A 21,124-nucleotide genomic window follows, 5' to 3' on the forward strand; every position below is an offset into this window, starting at 1 on the left:
ATAGGAAAATAATTTCTTTCTAGAGTAAATTGTATATAACTTTTGGACTGAATGAAAAACCTTAACCTTTAGTGTTTTCATGTTTGCAGTTTTTCAGCTGGTAGTCACTTGGCCTGTATTTTGTCCTCTGGAAGTAAACAATCAGGAGAAAGCCTTTGAATGTCTCCTTTAAAGATCTGTCCTTCACTCTAGACAAACTCAGCCTAATGGACTCTCGCATGTCATTTCTCATTGATTTAATTTTCTGCTTTCCCAGCCTTTTTCTTCTAATGAACTGATTAGAAGGATGAACATGCTAGAAGGAATAAGGAAAAGTTGACATTCTGATATAAAAGTCAGTTGGCCTCCTGACTCTACAAAAGAGAGTAGATAGGACAATTTTAAAGATTACTACATATTAAAAAAAAATGGTTATAGTTACTTGTACAAGTTACCATGAAAAGGTCATATTAGTTTTAGTCTCTTCTTTTAAAGGAGGTACTGAAATGTGGGAAGCATTGTAGAAAGATTTCTATTAAAACAATTTTTTAAAAAAAGCTGTTTTTTGAACTCATTCCCCCCTCAATGACAGATGAAGTATTAATTTATTTTGTTATTTAATGTTAAAAAATTTTTTATATTTGTCTTTTTCATTTTAATTGAATATGGGTTATTAATTGAGGTACCATTCTTTCTGTGGTCATAGGAAAGGAACTTTAAAATGATTCCCCTTCTTTATAAATGTTAGCATGTCAGTTTTTGTTATCCAAATGAGTGTTACCTTGTTCAAAGTGTTTATTTCGACAGTGCTGTTGTTTTTGAAACTCTTGTTTTAGACTCGCCTTCAGAATTGTGAGCTGTCTTTGAAGGTGAATTTGATATTTAGAAACTGCTAGAAGCCATTTAAAGCCAAATTTATTTGGCAGATATAAAGTTTGTAATCAGACTGGTTAAAATCATTTTGGGGCAGAAGTAGAGAGTCATGTTACAACATTAAGATCCAATTTTTTGAGTGGTTCTTAAGTTAATCTGAGTACATTTCTAAAAGAGTTGTTCTAAAAAATACTTTGAGTCGTTTCAGAAATATTGAAATAGGTATATTAGCCTCTAAGATGACTGTTTTAAAGGCATCATGCTCTTTTTGACTATTGGCATATTAGTTTAAGCAACAAAAACCTGATTTTATAATTATTACATCTGGAATAGAAATCTCTTACTTTGCAATTTACTTTCTACTCTTATTTTTCAGACTTAGTGGTTATAATTTTCAATTTAACCACTGATTTTTTGTGTAAATAATGATGGTGATAACATTTAAAAATGAATTTTATAGGCAAGTGTTTGCTTATGTACATGACAAAATTATTTTTTCTTTTCGTCTTAGAAATGGCTTTGGTAGGATAGAGTTACAGTCTAATGTGTCTTAGGGAAACTTTGTTGGAATCTGATTGTTTTTCCTTTTTAAAAAGGTCTAGATTTTATTTGATGATGGATCTTGTAATACTTTTTTAGATAAAACATAGTTGTATTTTTCTTCTTTAATTAGGCTCAAGAGGCCCAGGGAATCCTCTGGACCATCAGATTACCAATGAAAGAGGAGAATCAAGCTCTGATAGGTTAATTGATCCTCATAGAGCACCTTCTGACACTGGGTCCCTTTCACCTCCCTGGGAACAAGATCGTAGGATGATGATTCCTCCATCAGGTATGGAAAGAGTATAGTTAGTATGTTTATTTGAAAGGCAAGCAGTATGTGCAACATACAGGACTGGAAGAAAAGAGGAGAACGTGTGTGCCCTGTCTTAAGAAAAGCCATGATATAGATTAGAAAACAACAATACACACATTTCCAAACAGAATAGAGATAATTGTTCACATTACAGAAGGCTGTCCTCTCTGCACCCCCCCTGCCCCCCCGCCACCCCATGGAATGTCTTTATTGTTTTTGTTGCTCATAGAAGTGATACATGTTTATATTTATGTTAGAAAATCCAAACAATGGAGAAATGTATAATTAGGAAAGTGAAAAAAATCCCCCTCATCATCTTAAGCATGCCCTTCCCAGAATTTAGTTTTATATCTTTTAGGGAGTTCCTTTTTGGTATGCATTCATAAACCTAGGTATACCCATTCCTTCATCACTTCTGTGCAGTTATACTATTCACCTTCTTGTAATTATCTTTTTAAAAAAATTTTATTTATTTACTATTTATTTATTTGTTTGTTTGTTTGTTTATTTATGGCTGTGTTGGGTCTTCATTTCTGTGCGTGGGCTTTCTCTAGTTGCGGAGAGCGGGGGCCACTCTTCATTGCGGTGTGCGCGCCTCTCACTGTCACGGCCTCTCTTGTTGTGGAGCACAAGCTCCAGACGCACAGGCTCAGTAGTTGTGGCTCACAGGCCTAGTTGCTCCACGGCATGTGGGACTTCCCAGACCAGGGCTCGAACCCGTGTCCCCTGCATTAGCAGGCAGATTCTCAACCACTGCGCCACCAGGGAAGCCTGTAATTGTCTTTTTACCTTGAAGAGTATATCTTAGATTAATTGCCAAAATAAATATATTTACCAGAAGACTCACAGTAAAACATCCTGAAGTTAGGCAATAACTGCTGTTCTCCTGATAGAACTAAAATCTCCCCTACTTTCTCAAGGAATGTATTTAAAATTATTCAGCTTGCTAAACTTTTATTTATGCATAGTGTTTCAGGGACAGGCACTGTTATGTAAAATGAGCTATGCCTGCTTTGTATAAATTAGTTACAATTAAAAAATATACTAGTTCGGATTGCTTCCTGAGGAGTTGGAGATAAGAATACTGTGATAAAAAAACCTTTAATTCCAAGAATTAGCCTTTGCTTTGATAGTGTGTATGTTCTATGAAGTGGTGCCTCCTTTGGTTTGATATCACTTTCCTCGGCTTGATATCACTCGAATATCAGCTTCATAAAGACAGAGATTTGTGTCACTTTAGTTCACTGCTATATCTCCAGCACCTAGAACAATGCTGGACCTGTAGTACTTGCCCAGTAAATATTTGTTGAATGAATGAATACCCCAGTAATTCTCAGAAAGCTGAATATTTTTTGTTATTGTTTTTATATTTAGAAATATATATGCTGTGACTTAAAAACTTAAGAATCTGTTAGCAGGTGGCATAGAACATCCTTTTTTCAAGGACTTTTTCTTGAGTAACTTTCATTTTAAAGTTTAGCTGTGATAAAAATAAAGATTAATAAACTCCAGCCCCTTTCTTAAGGAACTTGATTTCAAGGTTTTGGTGGATATCATATTTCTGTATATCTTTGGAGAGGACATTCCTTTTGAGAATTTACAAGCTGTCAGTACCAAGAGTCCCTGTCACATGCTCTGCCTACCTCCCCAAGTATTATCCAGTGTAGTGATTCTCAAACCTGGCTTATCATCAGAAGTAATCTAGGGAACTTCAAAAAAAAAAGCAAATACCTGGGTTTCACCTCATTACACCTTTTTTTTGGGTAAATTTTATTGAAGTATAGTTGATTTACAATGTTGATTTATATTACACCTTCTGAACATGAACTCTGGAGGTAAGCTCTGTATTTCTAAAAAACTCCCTAGGAGGTTCTGAGGATTAGCTAAATTTAAGAACCACTAATCTATTCAGTGCTCTTAGTAAATGGAGAAGGGCATTGAGTCCCTGAAGAGATTAGCTGACAATCTTAGGTTAAAACAGCCAGGTGAGGAGCTGAGACTAGAACTCAAATAGTAGTGACTGTTATTCATAAAATTGGAACAAATTTTACATGTCCTTTAAAAACTGCCTGAAACCTGTAATTTTTCAGACATTTCGATGTTGTCCCAGGTCTCTGAGTCTCTTTTCATTTTGTTTCCAATTTTTTTTCCCTTCTTTTTTTGGTTGAATAATTTCTTTTGATCTGTCTTCAAGTTTAGTGACTATTCCCTCTGTCACTTCCATTCTGCTATTAAGTCCATCCAGTACAATTTTATTTTAGATATTGTATTTTTCAGTTCTAGAATTTCCTTTTTTTTAAAGTTTTGATTTCTTTGCTGAAATTTATTACTTTTTAAAAATCATTATAAGTATTTTTTAAACCCCAATATCTGCTTTAAAGTCCTTGTATGGTCATTCTAACATCAAGGTCATCTTGAGGATGACCTCTATTGATTGTATTTTCCCTTTAAGAATGGGTCACATTTTTCTGTTTCTTTGTATATTAATTTTGGATTGTATTATAGACATTGTGGAGGTTCTGGATTCTACCGTATTTTTCTGAAGACTGTTGTTTGTTTTGTGTTACAAGACAATTAAATTGGTGAAACTGTAGACTTATTCTCTCCTGTGGTGGGTAGCAGCTCAAATATCAGTTAAGTTTTTAGCCTTTGCTGACAACTGCTTAAGTTTGCCTCACATGTGTGTGGTTCAGGGGTCAGCAATAGACTTGGGCAGAAAACTCAGAATTTTAGGTTCCACTTCTCTGGCTCTCATGAGCTCTGTCCTTTGGTTTTTCAAGCCAGAAAGTTCTGTGAATTTTGACTGCTCTGTGCTATAGTTTGACTGTGGTCTGCTTTCAGGCTAAACTATAAAGGAAAACACTCCCCATATGGGTCCCTTCTTTCGAGTTCCCACTCCTTTCCCAAATCTGTCTACTTTTATTCATGGCCCTGAGTCTTCAGGTATTTATTTCATTATTTTAAAATTTTTTGATTTTTTCCAGTTTTATTGAGATATATAATTGACACACAGCACTGTGTAAGTTTAAGGTGTACCGCACAATGAGTTGCCTTACACACATCGTGAAATGATTACCTACCATAATAAGTTTAGTAACATCCATCATCTCATATAGATACAAAATAAAAGAAAAAAAATTTGGGACTTCCCTGGTGGTCCAGTGGTTAGGACCCAGTGGTTTCATTCCCGGGCCCTGAGTTTGATCCCTGGTCAGGGAACTAAGATACCACAAGCCCGTGACTCAGCCAAAAAAAAGGAAAAAAAAATTTTTTCCCCTTGTGATGGGAACTCTTAGTATTTATTGTCTTAACAATTTTCCTATGTATCATACAGCAGTGTTAACTATAGTCATCATGTTGTACATTACATCCCTAGTACTTATTTATTTTATAACTGGTGGTTTGTACCTTTTGATCCCCTTCATCCAGTTTCCCTTCTCTCTCCCCCCACCTCCAGTAACCACAAATCTAATCTCTTTTTCTATGAGTTTGGTTTTTGTTTTTTCAGATTGCACATGTAAATGTGATCGTGCAGGATTTGTATTTCACATAGCATAATGCCCTCGAGGTCCATTCATGTTTTCACATATGGCAAGATTTCCTTCCTTTTTATGGCTGAATGATATTCCATTGTTTGTATGTGTATATATATTTTCTTTATCCATTGATGAATTCTTAGATTATTTCCATGTCTTGGCTATTGTAAATAATGCTGCAGTGAATATGGGGATGCAGATATCTTTTCAAGTTAGTGTTTTTGGGTTTTTGGGGGATAAATACCCAGAAGTGGAATTCCTGGATCATATGGTAGTTCTATTTTTAATTTTTTGAGGAACTTTGATACTGTTTTCTATAGTAACTACACTTCAGGTAGTTATTTTTTGTAAATTGTCTGGACTTATTATATGTAGGAAGGTCAGTCTGTTATGAGCTTACTCTGCCATGCTAGAAATGGAACCTGGTATCCATTATTTTCAAAGTCTAACTGAAAATTCAAAATTGTGAGCTTCTGAATCTGCCAAGCTAGAAGTGGAACCTGGTATCCATTATTTTCAAAGTCTAACTGAAAATTCAAAATCGTGAGCTTCTGAATTAACGTCTTCATAGAAGAGATATATATGCATTCGATAGAGAGTGTTTCCAAATAATGTAACTGATCCATTTAGTTTAACACAGGGGCACCTGTGCCAGTGCTAATCTTAATGAAATAGGATAACTCTACAGAAAGAGCAAAGGAATTTTAGAGACTGTCCTATACTTTACGAATGAGTGGGGTTAAATGACTCCTAAGATTCTACTTGAATTGGAGCAATGCTGAAAAATGTATTTAGCTATTAGCCCTGTTTTCACCTAGAGTAAAATTATAAAAATATTCTTTGTTTGCCCTCATTATATCCCTATTTCATCTAAATAGTCACTGAACAGGTTTCTGGGTTGATTCTTTTATTTTGTATTACACTTAGCTAATTGGTAAATTAGAACACTGAATCAGGAAGGAAGAGACCTAGGTTTTTATCGTAACACTAATGTTAATTTTTTGTATAATCTTGAGTTTTTCATCTTACCTGTCACTGTTTTCTCAGCTCTAAAATGTGGACTTGCATAAAACAAGAGATGGCAATAATCTAATCTCCCCCTACCTACACTTTTTTTTTTTTTTTTTTTTTTTTTTTTTGTGGTACGTGGGCCTCTCACTGTTGTGGCCTCCCCTGTTGCGGAGCACAGGCTCCGGACGGGCAGCCTCAGCGGCCATGGCTCACGGGCCCAGCCACTCTGCGGCATGTGGGATCCTCCCAGATCGGGGCACGAACCCGTGTCCCCTGCATCGGCAGGCGGACTCTCAACAACTGCGCCACCAGGGAAGCCCCCCCCACCTACATTTTATATTATGTTGAATTATCAGGACTCATGAAGAGTCCTGCTTTCCAGTAATAATTGTGTCTTTAAGATTTTTCTTAAATTTTAAAATATTTTAGTTTAAAACACTTGTGTTAAAAGATAATGACAACGAGAATAACTGAATTTCTGAATGATGTGGATTCCGTAGTTGTTTCAGATTTTCTGTAATTTAGTCCTATTAATGCATACTTTGTAAAATTCATATATTCCCTTAACATGTTAGTACCTGGCCGAAATTAAAAAATTTTTTCTTTACTTAAGATGAGTAAGCAGAAATAATTTTAAATGACTCTATAATTCCAAGGAATCATTTGTTTTTGCACTGTTAAATACTTTGGGGTGGGGGGAAGGTTCTGTTCTTATATAGTTAAAAAAGATATACTCTAACTTGTCTTTTTCCTGTATATTATATTTCAGATATTTTTATTACTTAGAGGTTTTGTTAACAGTATAGATCTAGTTTCTTCAAGTAATCAACATTTTATTTTCACTATTTTTAGCTGCAAATCAATCTTTTAATAGACCAATATAGGTTTTAATCATCTTTTCTTCCAAAATTCTGCAGTGTAATGTATATGTTCATCTAACATTCTTTTACGTGTTTATAACTTAGAGTGCATGGTGTAGAGCAAGAATGGTTCAGTTGAAAAAGTATTTGGACTGGAAATTAAGGAATTTGGTTTCTAATCTTCACTCTTTTTAATCTTTTTATGTGTTTTGAAACTTGTTTTATCTCTTTGGACCTCAGTCCTTATATACACTGAGAGAGATGAACTGAGTGATCTGTGTAATCTGTTTATCTGAGTAATAGAAAATTTAGTTAGGTATTAATGGTTAATGCTGAGATTTGTTAATGTTCAATCTAGTTGGTAGACCAAATAACGTATTGTAATATACAATGTTAGTAAAACCAAAGACTATTTACAGCATTCTTTTCTAAACCTAATTGATGAACACACCTTTTTCAGTTCTTAAAAACTTCTTGGGGTTCCCTGGTGGCGCAGTGGTTGAGAGTCCGCCTGCCGATGCAGGGGTCACGGGTTCGTGCCCCGGTCTGGGAAGATCCCACATGGAGCGGAGCAGCTGGGTCCTTGAGCCATGGCCGCTGAGCCTGCGCGTCCGGAGCCTGTGCTCCGCAACGGGAGAGGCCACAACAGTGAGAGGCCTGCGTACAGCAAAAAAACCCAAAACAAACAAACAAACAAACAAACAAACAAAAACTTCTTATTGGGAGACTTCCTGTTCTAGGTCAAGCTACAATTTAATCAAATTGGTAAATGTTGACACCAGTAAGCAGTGATAAGTTATGTTAATACCTAGAGCAACCACCAAAAAAATCCTCAAAAATACTATGGATCAGATAAATCATCATCAGAATAGACATGCTTTTCAAGCCCCAAGGGAACATTTCCCAAGATTGATCATATCCTGTGCCATGAAACAAACCTTAACAAATTTAAAAGAATTGAACTCATATAGTGTGTTCTCTGACCATGGTGGAATCAAGCTAGAAATGAACTATTGGTACATGCAATAATTTGAATAGATCTCAAGGGCATTATGTTGACTAAAAAAAAAAATCTCAGAAGGTCACATATTATATGATTTAATGTATATAACATCCTTGAAATGACAAAATCATAGAACTAGAAAACAGATTAGCAGATGCCATGAGTTAGGGATGGAAGGGGGAGGAGAGTGGATGTGACTAAAGGGTGGCATGGAGAGATCTTTTTGGTAAAGTTCTGTATCTTGAGTGTGGTGGTGGTTTCACAAATCTACATGTGATAAAATGGCAAGAACTATACATGTTAGTCATAGGACCAATGTTAGTTTCCTGGTTATTATATTGCACTATAGTTGTGAAAGATGTAAACATTTGGGGAAACTGGGTAAAGGGTATGCAGGAACTTTCTGTATTATATTTGCAGCTCTCTGGGAACCTTTATTTTAAAATCAAAAGTTAAAAAAACCCCTTCTTATCTGGATACAATACACATATAGTAAAGTGCAGGTGTTTTAAAGCATATAACCTGATGATTATTTCACAATTTGAGCACACCTATAAACCAGCATTCAGATTAAGGGACAGTTTTCTGATTATTTTTATTCATCTTATGAATTTAGATAGAAATCTTTACAATTAAAGCAGAAAAAAAGTTCTTGATAAATAATATAAATAAGTTAATATTCACATATCATAAGTAATCAGAATTAGAATTTTAACAGGAAAATGTTCTGGAAATAACAAGCCCATTATAATTCTTAATAAATATTGAACTGCCACAAAAATTTAATCAGTGTGACTTACCTTGCTCAGTGTTTCATTCCGTAAGAAGTGGAACTTTATTCTGTGAGGTTCTCATCCTGTTGAAGTTCAGGAGTAGAAAAGCAAACACATGAAAGTGCTTTTTAAAGCCTCTCTTTGAATCACAGTAGCTAACATTTGATTGGCAAAGCAAGTCACATGACAGAATTTGGAACCATTGGGCAGGATATATATTCTACCTCTTAAGAACAAGGATACAAGGAAGGGTAAAGAATTGAGGTCATGAATGCAGTCTACCCAGAGGGATTATACTTCTGTAATGTGTTTTCACTTATTATATAACTATCGTTTAAAAAATATATTGGGTAACATAATTTCTTAGATTTTAAAATTACCTTTTGGAAGAAAGGAATATATGATTTTTCTGTTTAGTTCTACTTAAGTAATTGCCTTGTTTTCTTTGTACTTGCTCTTATTTACAAAGCTGTGCATAGTAAGCAATCTTGAAGAGTAATAATTTAAGCAAGTTTTTAGAAAGTCTTAAAATACGATCTCTTAACTCCCATATTTAGTAGTTACTAATACATTTTAAGAGGCATGCATATTAAAATATTCTTATGCTTTTTATAAACTGTAATTAGTAACTATGTTTCAACAATGCTAGTAACAAATAATTCAAATAAGAAAAGTAATGCTAGAATTTAAATGATAGCTTTTTGACTGTCAGGGTATGAATCTGCAAGATTCTTGGCTTTTAGTCTTTTAACTGATTCTTGAGAATTATATCTACAAATAATCTGTAGTGCAGGTATTAATCAGAGTAATATATTCATGGATCTAACAAGAAAGATATAATTGTGTCTAAGTTCATGTAAATACTTTATTTTGTTAGAATTTTAAGTTAAAAAAAAAGTAAGAAAACCACAGATACTTTAATGAAAAAAGTTTCAGTTTTTATCATTTTTTCACTCTTTGGTATTCTTGACCTCTCAGTGCTCCTCTTGATCTTTCAGTGCTCTGACTTCAGTGTCCTTCTGTTCCTCTATCTAGCCTCACAGCCTCCTTTTCTAGGAATAGAGAAGTAATAGAGAAGAATGAGAATCTTAATTCTCAGCAGATCTTGTGCTACTTAATGTAGAGAGATATGCATTAAAGGTGAATTATGTCACTTCCCCTCCTTGTACTTTTTTTAAAAATAAATAAATAAATAAATAAATTTATTTATTTATTTTTGGCTGCATTGGGTCTTCATTGTTGCGTGTGGGCTTTCTCTAGTTGTGGCCAGTGGGGGCTACTGTTCGTTGCAGTGCACAGCCTTCTCATTATGGTGGCTTCTCTTGTTGAGGAACACAGGCTCTAGCCACATAGGCTTCAGCAGTTGTGGCACACGGGCTCCGTAGTTGTGGCATACGGGTTTAGTTGCTCTGTGGCATGTGGTATCTTCCTGGTCCAGAGATTGAACCCGTGTCCCCTGCATTGGCAGGCGGATTCTTAACCACTGCGCCACTAGGGAAGTCCCTGCATCAAGTTTCTTGATATGCAAGATCATTTACTTGGGATAGGAGAGGAGGGGATTGTCAGAGATTTGGAGGGAGAAAAAGGTACACAGTAGCCATTTAGGAGAGTGAAGCTGCTTAAATGTCAGTGAAATGTGCTATGATTACAGGGCAATGTTGTTTATCTACTTGAAACTTATGGTCCTAGATTTGAAAGAGACTAGTCAATACTATATTTTAATATAGTTTATAATCATAAAAAATTTAATTTATCATTATAGTTACTTTGGGGTGCTTACTTTGTGCCAGATGTTATGTTAAGTGCTTTATATTAATCATTCTAAGAATCTTAAGCGTGTTATTCCCATTTTACAGATTAAGAAACAAAAACATAGATAATATAGCAAAATACTGTATATCACCTTCCAGAATGTACTTATTAATATTTGTTTCATATATATATATGTGTGTAGCTGTGTGTGTGTGAGAGAGAGAGAGAGGGAGGGAGAGGGGTAGAGAGAGAATGGGTACATAAAACATAAAAATAAATAGCACACTATATCAGTTGAAGTCTATTCTGTTTCCTTTCCGAAGGTCATTACGTTCCTTCTTTCCCAGAGGCAACCACTCATGAGTTTAATGTGTGTAAAGTTACAGTCTATATATGATTTTTTTTAAAGTATTTTTCTATTTTATCAAGTTTTTATCAGCATATATTCTTGAATTCTTTCCATTTTAATATAAAGTTTATTATTTTAATTGCTGTATAAATAAATATATGAATATACCACAATATATTTATCCAGTCTTATCCAGTCTCCTCTGATGAACATTTCGGGTGTTTCCAGTGTTTCACCATTACTAACAATGCTGCAATTAACACTTTTTTTTTTTTTTACACATTTGTTCTTTAGAGATGAGTCCAGTTAATGAAATTGCTGGGAAGTAAGATATGCATAGTTTTGGTTTTAATAGATGTTGCCCTTTGGCCTCAAGAGTAGTTATATGTGAAGAATTTGAGAGTAGCTATTTCTTCAATACCTGATGTAAAACTTTTTTGAGTATTTCCAGCCACATGAGTTAAAAGTTTTCTCATTTTTCTTTCTTTGATTATTTTTTGTAGTTCTTTTATTATTAGTAAGCTTGAGCCTCTTTTCATGTTTATTGATCATTTGTATTTCCTCCTGTAAATTGCCTGATCCATTTCCCTCTTGCTTAATAGGAATTCTTAGTATCCTTTGGATACTAATCTTTTATATTTTGCAAATATTTTCTCAGTTTATTATTATGTATGTTACTGTTATACATCAAAAAACAAAAGTTTTAAAAATTTTGTTATAGGTAAGTTAATTTATTTTTAAGGAATTTTTGTTTTCTTTAAGACTTATCTTTAGATAAAAAAATACTGTTTTCTTCTAAATATTTAAAATTTTGTTTTGATTTTTAAGCCTTTAGTCTGGAATTTATTTTTGTTTTAATGTTTAGTTGGAGAGTTATTTTTTTCCCCATTGGATAGACAGTTGTTTTAATACTGTATATTGGTTTATCAATTTGAAATACCACTTTTATCTTAAATGTCCATATTTGCCTAAGTCTGTTTCTTAGACATTTTCTCTGTACCAGCAGTTTCTTTATTCCAGAGCCATAACCTATCCATATCAATGCTTTTATCAACTACTTCCTGGAAATTTTGCTTTCCATTCCTTTTAAATTCCTTAATCATTAGATTAAACTATTTCTTCACATTCTGTGTGAAGATGCTTATTGTACTTGATTAGCAAACAGTATTGAATTAAAAAAAAATTCAAACCCTTTATCCATCTTTATAATTCTCTTTCAACCATGCTGATGTTCTTGTTATGTGATAGACGCCCAAATTATTAAATAGTTACCCAAGGAACTATTGCAATCCAAGATTTGTTTTGGAATGAAAAGAGATGAATAACACTTTTGTTTAAACTAGACATCTTGAATTTTTTTCTGATTTTTAGTTTACAAAATTGCTTCACAATGCACTGTACATTCCTTCCCACTCTTTTATTCATTTTTTCCCTGATTCTTTTCCTTCTCCCATTATTTCTTTTTAATCAGCTCTTTTCTTAGAAGAGTGGTAGGAAACAAAGGTAAAAAGACAAGAAAGAAGGGAACCATTCATGTCCTTATTTGTATTTTAGTCTTTGATTGGTCATATGCTTTCTACATAGTTTTATCTTATTACATTAAGTGTGTGTGTGTGTGTGTGTGTGTGTGTGTGTATGTACATGTACATATACATGTATATGTGTATTTGAATTTGACCAGAATACCATTGTTTACTTGTTCATCCTTCCTTATTTTTCTTTCAGGGCAAGCTTTACCTCCTCTGTGATATCATTTCTGACTCCTCCAGTCAGAATTAGATAGGCCATCTCTCACATTATTTGTATGCCCTTTTATTTAAGGCATTAATTTATTTGTTTTTATTTGTTTCTGTCACCATAAGGGCACAGACTGTATCAAAACCAACTTTGTATCACTAATGCCTGGCACATAATAGGAGCTGGTAGATTTAATTATCCCAGAAGAGGGCAATGTGGACATACGATTGATAAAATAGAATACTTGTAGCAAAATTTTGTATTTCTGAGGTTATTGATATTGTGGGGATGTATTTTAGAAGCAAAATAATGATATGGTATCTTGAGAGCTGATTGAGAAAGAGTTGGGAAGTTTTCAGGTTTCCCCATCTTATCCTTATCCCCTTGCCCAGCTCTGCCATTTAATTAATCCCATGTTTAAAGTAGAAAGGGAAAACTCAGTTTAGATCTCAGTGGTTGTTATTGGCCTTTTCTTCCACTGGGCTAATTCATTCAGACCTTTGAGACAGCTCTGAAAGGGGGAGGAAATGAGCCTTCAGGACTATCCGGATCTTCCTCTTCTAAGTCACATCCCTTGACCCTTGATAGCTCATTAAATATAATTCTCTTCATTGACTCTGGTTGTTGCCAGGTGGTATCCTTGGCTTTGTGTGGGAAAGATGTGTCAATAAGGTCCCATGTGGCTGAGTCAGATGACAAGTGACATATCCAACATTGTATGGAGTTCACATTATGAACCACAGCCTGAGACAGTCATGGAAGGTAGTTTGAGGCCATTTGTCTGTATCTATTAGGGTGGGGAAGAGTCACACAGTTTATCCACTTTGTCCTTTGCCATATTTTTGGAGATTGGCAAATGCCTACTTAATCTATCAAAATCTACCATCACCTATTGGAGATGAGATAGACTACCTATATTTTTTCAAGAATGATGAGTTTCACAAAGACCCATGAATTTTTACCATTTTGTCATTGTAAATGACAAAGGAGGCTGGCTATAGAAGCACCTCAGTCAGAGTCTGTGTCTAAATTTGTGTCTCTCCAGATATCCTTAATCTGAGTATTGTGAACCTTCCATTCCTCTTTTGAGTCAGAGATCTTTCCCTTTAGTTTTGGAGGGATGCTAAATTCCAAAATGTTGAAGTTACTGAAAATTTGATTACTTGATGACCTCAATGATACTCTTTCTGCTTTGCTGACCATTTCTTTTATCATTGTCAGTTCTGCTAAATTTCTTGCTATGCTTACAGCATATTCTGTTTTTTCTTTCTTTGCTAGTAGCTGGCTCCTCAAAGCCTTTTTTGATATATTGATGTATCTGCATCCTTCCACTGTTATTAAAATTGAAAGTTAATATATGTAACTAAATTCTATTCATATATTTTAATTTACACATGGTAATGGAAACTATCAAACTCCAAGGTAGCACCTATACTTGTGTTTACTACAAAAGCAAAGTTATTGCCTTTAGTAAAGTGTGTAATTTTCCTAAAATTGTCTACTGTTATCTACCCAGAATATATGTCAGTCTTTTATTTATTTATTTATTTTAAAATTTATTTATTTATTTTTGGCTGTGTTGGGTCCTTGTTTCTGCGCGCTGGCTTTCTCTAGTTGCGGCGAGTGGGGGCTACTCTTGGTTGCAGTGCGCAGGCTTCTCGTTGCTGTGGCTTCTCTTGTGGTGGAGCACAGGCTCTAGGTGTGCAGGCTTCAGTAGTTGTGGCACGTGGGCTCAGTAGTTGTGGCTCACGGGCTTAGTTGCTCCGCGGCATGTGGGATCTTCCCAGACCAGGGCTCAAACCCTTGTCCTGGGCATTAGCAGGCAGATTCTTAACCATTACACCACCAGAGAAGTCCCTGTGTCAGTCTTTTAGAAAGCAAGAAAAATATCTACATTCATTATATGAAACTTAAGGAAACTCGATTTATTTTTATCTTTATGAAGATATTTTAAAAACGTGTTTTCTAGGCCAACCGTATCCTGATCCAGTTCTTCCTCCACAAAGGCAAGACAGATTTTATTCTAATTCTGGTAGACTTTCTGGACCAGCAGAACTCAGAAGTTTTAATATGCCATCTTTGGATAAAACGGGTAAGAAATACTTGTGTGTATGTGTTTTTTAATAATGGTGGCATACTAAAGAACTGGAAGCTGCATAAAGGACTAGTATAATTGTGATCTCTGCTTAGCTCTTAAGGCCACAGTCTCTTTCCTGAGAACTTCCTGGTTTTATGTTTCTTGTTATTTTGTACACATCCATGGCATCTGCACATATGTTGGTGGTTGGTTTGGGCACCATTGTAATGAGTTTACTATATGAACCCAAGATGGTAAATTTTACTGTGTTCTGTGATTAATTTTCTAGTTTTTCCAGTCCACTGACATGTATCCTGTTTAGTAATTAGGGAAATTAGGCTGGTGTGAATCGATATGTTACAGTCTACCAGAAAAATAATTTGAGTGCATACTCTGTTGATGGGTTAATCAATTACCTTTTTTAAACCTTCCATGCTTAGGTAGATTTAAATTTTACTGAGCAGTCAACTATTTGTCAGGGGCTCTTTTTCTTAAACCACTTCACAGCAACCCATTGAAGTTGGGAAATATATATATCCAGTGTATCTATTAGAAGTATATAACATTAAGGAAATAAAAAGATTAAAAGTAAGTGGAAAATTAAAATTTATGAGTTGAAGGTTTCTTCAGGAAAGGGTATATATTTTAGGGGAGGGGTTTATCCAGTTGAAACATGTATTATTTTAGAAACTCATTCTTCTCTGAATAATAAGGCAAAAAAGCAGACCTGTGGCCTGTTTTTCTGTTATTATAATTAAGTTAATTATTTCTAATTGTTTGGCTTTTGAAATTGTTTTCCCTTGTTAATTCAAGCATAATGGAATGAAAGTACATGTATGACTGAACATCTGTTTCTAAACTAATGCTATTAAAAAATTTTCACATGTCCATTTTTTTTTGTAATAGAACAGTATCCAATTTAGCAAATTTTAAAGTGCTTTCTGTTTGGAAGGTAGCCTGCATGACATGGTAGATAATATAATTACAGTAAAGTATAGTTTTTAGCTGTAAGAAGCTAATAATTAAATAGGAAAGAAGGACAAATATATATGCTTAACTAATACTGGTCATAATAGTAAGTCCCATGAGAGAATATGTTATGTTCACAGAAAGGGAGAGCTCCCATATAGTTGAAGGATAAAGGAAAACTCCATGAAGGAGGTGGCATTTGAGCTGCTTTTGAGGGAATTTGAAAAATTAGTTAAGAGGTAAGGGTCTGTGCTAGTAATAATGAGCAGTATAAGCAAAAACAGAAGAGCATGAGTTGTTGATGGAGAATGGCTGTAAAACTGAGCTATTAATCCCGATACAAGATCTTAAGAGGGTTAAATGAGTTAATGTGTGTGGAAGTATTTTGTAAATAGAAAAATTTCTATATATGTAATATATTATTATTGGTTTATCAGTTTATGGTATTTACATGAAGGAGAGTGGTGAGAGATAGGTTGATACATTAACTTAGCACTAGTGCTCAGTAAATGTTTATTGAATGAAATGAATTATCTCATTTAATCTGCACAATGAACCTATAAAGTAGATGCTATTATCCTGATTTTACAGATGAAGAAACCAAAGCTCAAAAAGGTGCTCACGGTCTCAGGTAGGAGGTATTAGAGCCAGGATTTGATCCGATGTCTGTCTGACTCCAGAGCCATTGTCTTGATCCCTATACTGAAATGAGAGGGTAGTAGATCAATTTAGTGCATCAACCCTGCCATTGATGCACTAAATACCTATAGAATGCTTACTGTATGATAGGCACTATGGTAGCTGCTGTATTTCAGTGGTGAATAGGTCAGCATTCCTTATACCTTGAGGTCTAGTAAAGGTCTGTAGGCAGTTGCACTACATAGTGACAAAAGTAACGAGTGCAAAATGTTATGGGAGCATATGGGTCATTAGCCACTAACCCAGATGAGAGGTGGTGGTATTTTTTTTTTATATAAATTTATTTATTTTATTTATTTTTTGGCTGTGTTGGGTCTTCGCTGCTGCGCACGGGCCTTTCTCTAGTTGCAGCGAGTGGGGGCTTCTTTTCGTTGCAGTGCGCAGGCTTCTCATTGTGGTGGCTTCTTGTTGCAGAGCACGGGCTCTAGGCGTGTGGGCTTCAGTAGTTGTGGCATGCAGGCTCAGTAGTTGTGGCTCACGGGCTCTAGAGCACAGGCTCAGTAGTTGTGGCACATGGGCTTAGTTGCTCCGCGGCATGTGGGATCTTCCCAGACCAGGGATCGAACCCGTGTCCCCTGCATTGGCAGGCGGATTCTCAACCACTGCGCCACCAGAGAAGCCCTAGGTGGTGGTATTTTGAATGTGGGATTGTCAAGAAAATCTTTTTGGAGGAAGTGACGTATAAGCTGAGAATTAAAGGAGAAATTAGCTGGGCCAAAATGATGTTGATAATGTTTTGAGAGGAGAGAATAGCATCTTTAAAGACTTAGAATTAAGAGTGCCTCTTAAATTATGGCTGCAAACTGGAGTTGAAGGTGCACTTCAGGGAATATTGAAACAAGTAGTGAAGAGGTAAGCAGTGCATAAAGTTTTCAAGGACCTGCAAGCCTGTTCAGAAATATTGGACTTATTTGCAGGATAATAGGAACACATTAAAGGACTTTAAACAGAGAAATAATCAGATCAGATCTGCATTTTAGAGAAATTGCTCTGGTTACTTTATGGGGAATAGATTGGAGGGTGCGGTTAAAGGTTGGAAGGAGGGTAACTTTTTAGGGGACTGTGACAAGTCTACAGGGTTGATGGTGGTGACTTAGCAGAGCAGATAGATGTGAACAGACACAGAAAAGATAGAATTGGGAGGACTTAAGATTGAAGGCATGTGGCAGTGAGGGAGGAGGAGGAGTCTTGGCTGATGCTCAGGTTCTTGGCTGGGGCACTTGGACCATTCATTGTTCGGAGACAAGGAACAAGGAGCAGCAGAACATTTGACAGGAAAGATTATAAGTTACGTTTTGAACTTACAGACTTAGCTGCACCTGTGATACACCTGCATGACTATTCAAGTAGGCATTTCAAGCTCTGAAGTCCTGGGGGAAATATCTAGATCTCAATTATACGTCTGGAAGTCTGTAGTGATATACATCAAATTAAAGCTGTAGGAGTGGATGAGATTTCTCAAGGCAAGAATGAGAAGAGAGTAGGGCTGAGGGTGGAACTCTGAGGAGTAGTGGAGCCCACCGAGGGGACTGAGAAGGAGCAGCTAGAAAAGAGAGGTAGAGAGGGTGCCATCCCAGTAGTTGAAGGCTGAGAGGACTTAAAGAGGGAGGGAGTAGTCAACGATGGTGAGAAATAAAATTAAATGAGGACTAAAAGTTCTATTTTAATTTAGCAAAAAAAGAGACTTTTCTATCTTGGGGGAAGTAACTTCAGTGGAGCAGTGGATGTTGCACATAGATTGCGCTACAGTGAGGACAAAATGGGAGGCATTCTGAATAATATATATAGAACAGTTTTTCACTGTGAAGGGGAGAGCTAGCTGTAAGGGGGTGATTCTCTTTTTCTGTCTTATTTTAAAATAGTAGTTGGGAGAGACCTGCTGATAGGATGGGTCTAGCAGAAAGGGTGGAGGGAGGCAACAGAGAGAGGAAGATCCCTGTGGAAGCTGGAGGAGGGGGACTCTGAGTACAGAATCAGGGTCTTAGATTGTCTAGAAGAATCCTTTCCCATGATAATAGGAAGTAAGATCATAGGAATATAGTGGCTGATACATTTATATGTTTGACTACAAAAAGTTAAGGGAGTTTCTAAGTGACTGGTGTAGTAGGTTTGAGGAGAATGGAGGTTTCAAATTGAAGGGAAAACTGACTTAGAAGATGCAGAAGGAAGGCTAGGCAATAGGCAGCTGGAAGTGTGGCTGGAGGTCTGTCAGCCTGGAGTGGAGACAGTCTACATGGCTCTGTGGTGTAGTTTACCCCCACAAGTGCTAAGTGGCTCAGGTATAGGCCGAGTGGAAGCAGAGAGTTGAATTAATCCAGGGCTGAATGTTGTCAAGCACATGTGAAAAATGACCAATAGCATAAGGACACTAGTGACGGGCTGTTAGTGATGGAGTTTGAAGTCTGTTAATTAGGGAAGGAAATGAAGAAAGGAGGAAACTGAGAGTTAGATGAGAGGACTGGAAGCTTCAGTGAAATCCAAGGACAGGTATAGCGGGAGTAACTACATGAGAAGTCTAGGAGAGGATAGGTAGTCGTGGTCGGAGAGAGGGTTGTTTGAATTTATGTTCTTAGAGCCTGAGCAGTTCTTGATGATAAAGTCCAGAAACATTTATTTTGAAACAGTGGCTAATCCAATTGCTAGTCTGTGTTACATGATGGAGGAATAAGGAAGGAAAGATGAGAGGGAAGAAGGGAGGAAGAAAGGAAAGGGAAGAAGTAAGGTGGGAGAAAAATGAAGGAAGAAAGGAAAGAAGGAAGGCAGGAGAAATATGAAGGAAGGAGGGAGGGAGAGGGATGCTACCTCCTGGAAGCTTCCTTAATGATGCTCCTTTCAGGATTGCCTAGGCACAAGATAGGGAAACCACAGTCACATGCCTTTGCAGAACTCTTGAGTTTGCCAAAATTTCTGGGGACCTCAAGCTGTTCTTGTGGCCCTAATACAGGATGCTGGTGTCAAGCTGGTTGTCAGTGTCCTTTGTGATCTCTTGATCTAAGAATGGAGCGATAAATCATGTGTTTTTCACGGTTTAACTTTTATGTCTAGATGGGCCAGTGTCTTCAGAAATGGAATCCAGTAGAAATGATAGCAAAGACGATCTTGGAGTAAGTACTGAAAGTGGAATTTTATCCATGTATTCAGGATCTTTCTAATCGCTTGGTTTACTAGAATAGAAATTTAGCTAGCCATCTAGTTTTTGATTAAAAGCTGCTTTTTTCTTTTCCACAAATATACTTCGTACTTAACATTATAGCTGTTTCCTTTCTGGATTGTACCCTATGGTGATAAGTACAAGGTACAGACTTGAGGTTTGATTTAGTTTATATAGTTAAACAAGAACTTGAATTTTCCCCCTTGGATTTTTATGTTTTAAAGTATGTTTTCTGTTTACCGCGCTTACAGTCTTGGTTTTTGGTCACTTTGGAAATATTAACATAAGCATCTTTTCTTTTTCTCAGTATATGCTTGATAAAAGAAATGTATATTTTGGTACTCTTGGACGATTATTATGTTTTATCTTTAGCCAGATTATTACTTTGTTGGTTAAAGCTGTTTTCTGTTGAGTTAATAAAATATTCATGATAGCTAAAATTCATCTGATGTAGAAAACAGAATATTTCTCTGGAGCCTTTTAGGATATCATAGACTGCTTTCTGCCTAGGTGCCTAGATGCTTTCTTCTAAGCCTAAGCTTTTCAGGACAACTATTGCAAATTATGCTGTTGTTTAATGACTACCATTTGTTAATTTGCTGTAGAATTTAAACGTGCCTGATTCATCTCATCCCATTGAAAATGAAGCACCTGGCCCTGGCTTGGTTCCCCCACCTCACCCTCCAATCAGAGGCCCATTGTTTCCAATGGGTACAAGGGGCCCTTTCATTAGAAGGGGTCCTCCTTTTCCTCCACCTCCTCCAGGAAGCATGTACGGAGCTTCCCGCGATTATTTTCCACCAAGGGATTTCCCTGGCCCAGCACCTCCTCCATTTGCAAGTATGCTTTTTTTTTAAGCTTAATATATGTCTTATAGAGTAGATCAGAAATATTTATTTTACTTTCTATTCATGTAGTAATACAGTGGAGGAAAATTTTTCTCAGCTTCTGTGAGTGTGACATTACTTTTCCAGATTGGGAAGATAGCCAGCCATCAGTAATGAGGCCTCATCAGTAATGAGGCTTCAACTTGATTCATCTTAATAATGTGGAATTATTTCTATGATTCAGTAATCAAGAAAATCATTGGCTCTTTGCAGCAGTCTTATGTTAAGACTAAAATTGTTTGTATCTTATTTGATAGAAATTGGGTACTCTGTCAATTAGTAAAAGTAATTTCAATTTATATTTTTGCATTAAAATGACTGGCTAAAGTATTTTTTAAAATCTTTTTTTCATAAGTAGCTCCCATGCAGTCTTATTTGTTTAAAACCTAAAATGTGTTTATCATGTTTGGACTAATTGTTGAATTTATTGAAATTCCTCATAGCCTCACATACGAAAAATGGAATAATTATTGCTTTTATGTCTATGCATTGCCATTTAGAACTATAGGTTTCAGCAGAATAAATACAGGGTTACCAAACACTAGGAAAAAGCCTATCATTTGCCTAATATAGTCATTCCTTCCCTCATTCCGCCTCTATTTTTAAAGTTTA

The 21,124-nt window shown here is 35.9% G+C and overlaps 1 protein-coding gene across 6 annotated transcripts in view; it reads left to right on the forward strand.

Moving 5' to 3' along the window:
- The window catches only part of MIA2 (MIA SH3 domain ER export factor 2), a 111,431-nt gene that overhangs the window by 89,298 nt on the left and 1,009 nt on the right, over nt 1–21,124 (forward strand). For all 6 annotated transcript variants that reach the window (XM_081228826.1, XM_081228827.1, XM_081228831.1 and 3 more), the window contains 4 exons: nt 1,526–1,684; nt 14,699–14,821; nt 19,520–19,578; nt 20,231–20,465. In XM_081228826.1, coding sequence (XP_081084952.1) covers nt 1,526–1,684; nt 14,699–14,821; nt 19,520–19,578; nt 20,231–20,465 — 576 coding nt within the window. The remainder of the gene's footprint in view (nt 1–1,525; nt 1,685–14,698; nt 14,822–19,519; nt 19,579–20,230; nt 20,466–21,124) is intronic.

The sequence above is a fragment of the Mesoplodon bidens genome (assembly GCF_964165515.1).
Source record: "Mesoplodon bidens genome assembly, chromosome: 3".
NCBI lineage: Eukaryota > Metazoa > Chordata > Mammalia > Artiodactyla > Ziphiidae > Mesoplodon > Mesoplodon bidens.